Below are 2,803 nucleotides of genomic sequence, written 5' to 3'. Positions count from 1 at the left end.
AAAAAAAAAAAAAATTAAAAAATTAAATTAAAAAAATTGAATGGTATTAAAACTATTTTATTTTGCATAATTATCTACATTATTTCTATTATTTATTATTATACATTTATACTTATTTTACAATATTGTCTATATAATATATTATTTATATTATGTAATATAATAATTATTTTTTAAATAATAATTGCAAACGCCTAGGTTTTTTTCCAAATTCTTCAATTGAATTTTCAATGAATTTGGTATCCTCTCCTAGTCTTTTTCTATGTACACTCATCATACACAATCCGGACAATCGGTTATCACACATAGTGGCTCTGTTCCATGTCTTGACTCGTCTTAAAGTACTGAATGAACGTTCAATGCTGCAAGTTGTTGTTGGAAGAGTTGCTCCGATCTTGATTGCGTCGGCTACAGCTGGATAAAAATCTTTTGACATTTCGATCAAATCTAAGTATTCAATAGAATCTAATGGTTTTTCACCATTATTCCACATTTCATACCATGTTGTGGCTTCAGTTACAAAATTTGATGACAAAATATTTCCATAGAGTTTTACAATATCATTTGATGTGCAAATAAACTGTTCTTTACTCATGTTTTTCATAGCATAAGGATGAAGATCCATTAGAAAAAATGATTGATTGTGAATTTTAGAAAAGCGATCTTTTAATGATGATATAATTGAATCTAGATAAGGAACGAAAATGGATATTCTGAAAAACTCTTCATAGTTTGTAGATGGATGATTTGATCTTTGACTTTGTCGTGCAGCAACTCGAGGTGGACGTATTTCAACATCAAGTTCTTCAGCGATTTCTTTAGATTTTGCAAATAATACGGTAAATTCAGTGGACGCACAATTTCTATACAACTGCAAAGTATCAACTAGTTTGGTTATGTGATTGTTCACCGTTTTCAAATTTATATTAACTTGTTGAAGTAGATTGCATACTGGTTCAAATTTAGCGGAATAAACAGCTATTACTTGCAATGTAACAATAAAAACTGGTGTAGTAGCAGCAGTAAAGAGTTAATAAGATTTAATTTTGGTTTTTGAATTTGCTGTACTTTTTGATAGTTCTTCCAAAGCTTTGACAATAAGTAACAATAAAATTGTCAGCAAAAATTCTAATACTCTTATATTTTGCTGACCAACGAGTTTCACAGAGTAAAGGAATATTGGGAATAATTTGTCTACGCAATGTGCTCTCTCTAAAAAAATTTATTATTTCTTTTATGATCCCGGTTGTATTTCTTACTTCACTTACGTTATTTAAATCATTAAATACAAGATTCAATACGTGACTAGCACAATGGAAGAATAGCGCCATAGGATAAGCTTCATTAATTAATTTTTGAACGCCACTTATATGCCCAGCCATTGTAGCGCATCCATCATATCCTTGGCCCACAAGTCGATTCAAATCTAAATTACAACTTTCTAAAAATTCAATGATGGTTTTGGCAATGGATTTAGAATCCAGTTTTGTAAGAGGCGAGTAACCAAGAAATTCTTCACAAATTTTGTGTTTTTGAAACTTAACGTCGTAAAACAAATACCGAACACCTATTGACAATTGTTCGGTGCCACTTATATCGGCAGTCTCGTCAGCTAAGACCGAAAAAACAGATGAAAGTTTCACTTCTTCAATAATGTTTTGTCGAAGTACATTAGCACAAGTTTTAATTAGTTCATTTTGAACTTCATGTGAGATATATAACGCATTTTTAGCTCCAGACTTTAAATGCTTATTCAAAACTTCATCCCCCGATTCGACACGGAATTGTAATAAATCTGTAAAAACTGAACCTTCGTCATTTTTACCTCTTAGTGGAAGATCGTGCTTTGCACAAAATAAGATTGACGATATGATAGAACGAAGTTTCACCCTGTTTTCTTCTATTTCTCTATTAAATGCCGAATCTATTTGCTCATGAACACTCAATTGTTTTCTCTCTTTTGAGTTTAAAAAATGTTGTGACGCATTAATTGCGTCTTTATGCCAAATACTAATTTCATGAGCCTTTGAAACCTCGTTAAATTTTTGATATTTTATGCATGGTGAAACAATGAATGCTCCTTGAACACCTCTATGTACTCGAGGTCGAAATAATACACAAACGCGACATAGTGGGCCTTTAGAAACAGCTGAGTAACTTAGCCATGGATAAAGTGCAAACCATTCTATACGAAATACTCTCGTAGAGCCGTTGGTCAAATCTTTTTTGAAGTCATATGTTTTTGATGGAACCCAGGGGTCCTTCAATAACTTTAAACGTAATTCGTCATCAACGTAGGAATTCAAATACAGTCCAATATCTAATTTATTAGCACCAACAGTCAACTGATGAAGGAGTTGTGGCACTTCTTTTTGTTGGCTACTATTAGAACTATTAGTACTTAAATTACTTAAATTACCTATGTCATGATTGCCTTCATTTATACTTGATTGGAGTTGTGGCACTTCTTTTTGTTGGCTACTATTAGAACTATTATTACTTAAATTACTTAAATTACCTATGTCATGATTGCCTTCATTTATACTTGATGGACTTAATTCTATCTTGCGTTTCTTTTGCAAAAAATTTCGTATGTCACTCATTTTTATATATTAATAATTTTACGTAAGAACTAAAATAATAAGCACGTTGAGATATACACACACGGACACACGACTGTCGACTAATAATGATTCCGATTTTATCGTATAGTGTCGATGGATGTATAGGACATATCAGTTGTCACGTGTATAATATACACTGTATGTCTGTATATTCCTTAACTATAAAACGGAGACCCGTG

General features: G+C 31.6%; 1 protein-coding gene across 1 annotated transcript; it reads right to left on the bottom strand.

Moving 5' to 3' along the window:
• Window positions 1-166: 166 nt before the first annotated feature.
• LOC103312034 (zinc finger MYM-type protein 1-like) lies at window positions 167-2,603 on the bottom strand. The gene is made up of 3 exons (XM_008192035.1): window positions 1,269-2,603; window positions 1,069-1,147; window positions 167-1,005 (listed from the first exon to the last, which is right to left on the bottom strand). The coding sequence occupies exons 1-3, from the start codon at window positions 2,601-2,603 to the stop codon at window positions 167-169; spliced, it is 2,253 nt and encodes a 750-aa protein (XP_008190257.1).
• Between the last annotated feature and the right edge of the window lie 200 nt (window positions 2,604-2,803).

Source organism: Acyrthosiphon pisum, chromosome A2 (assembly GCF_005508785.2).
Source record: "Acyrthosiphon pisum isolate AL4f chromosome A2, pea_aphid_22Mar2018_4r6ur, whole genome shotgun sequence".
In the NCBI taxonomy this organism is placed as follows: domain Eukaryota; kingdom Metazoa; phylum Arthropoda; class Insecta; order Hemiptera; family Aphididae; genus Acyrthosiphon; species Acyrthosiphon pisum.
Note: the sequence above shows the minus strand (reverse complement) of the source record. Positions and strands in the feature narration are given on the sequence as shown.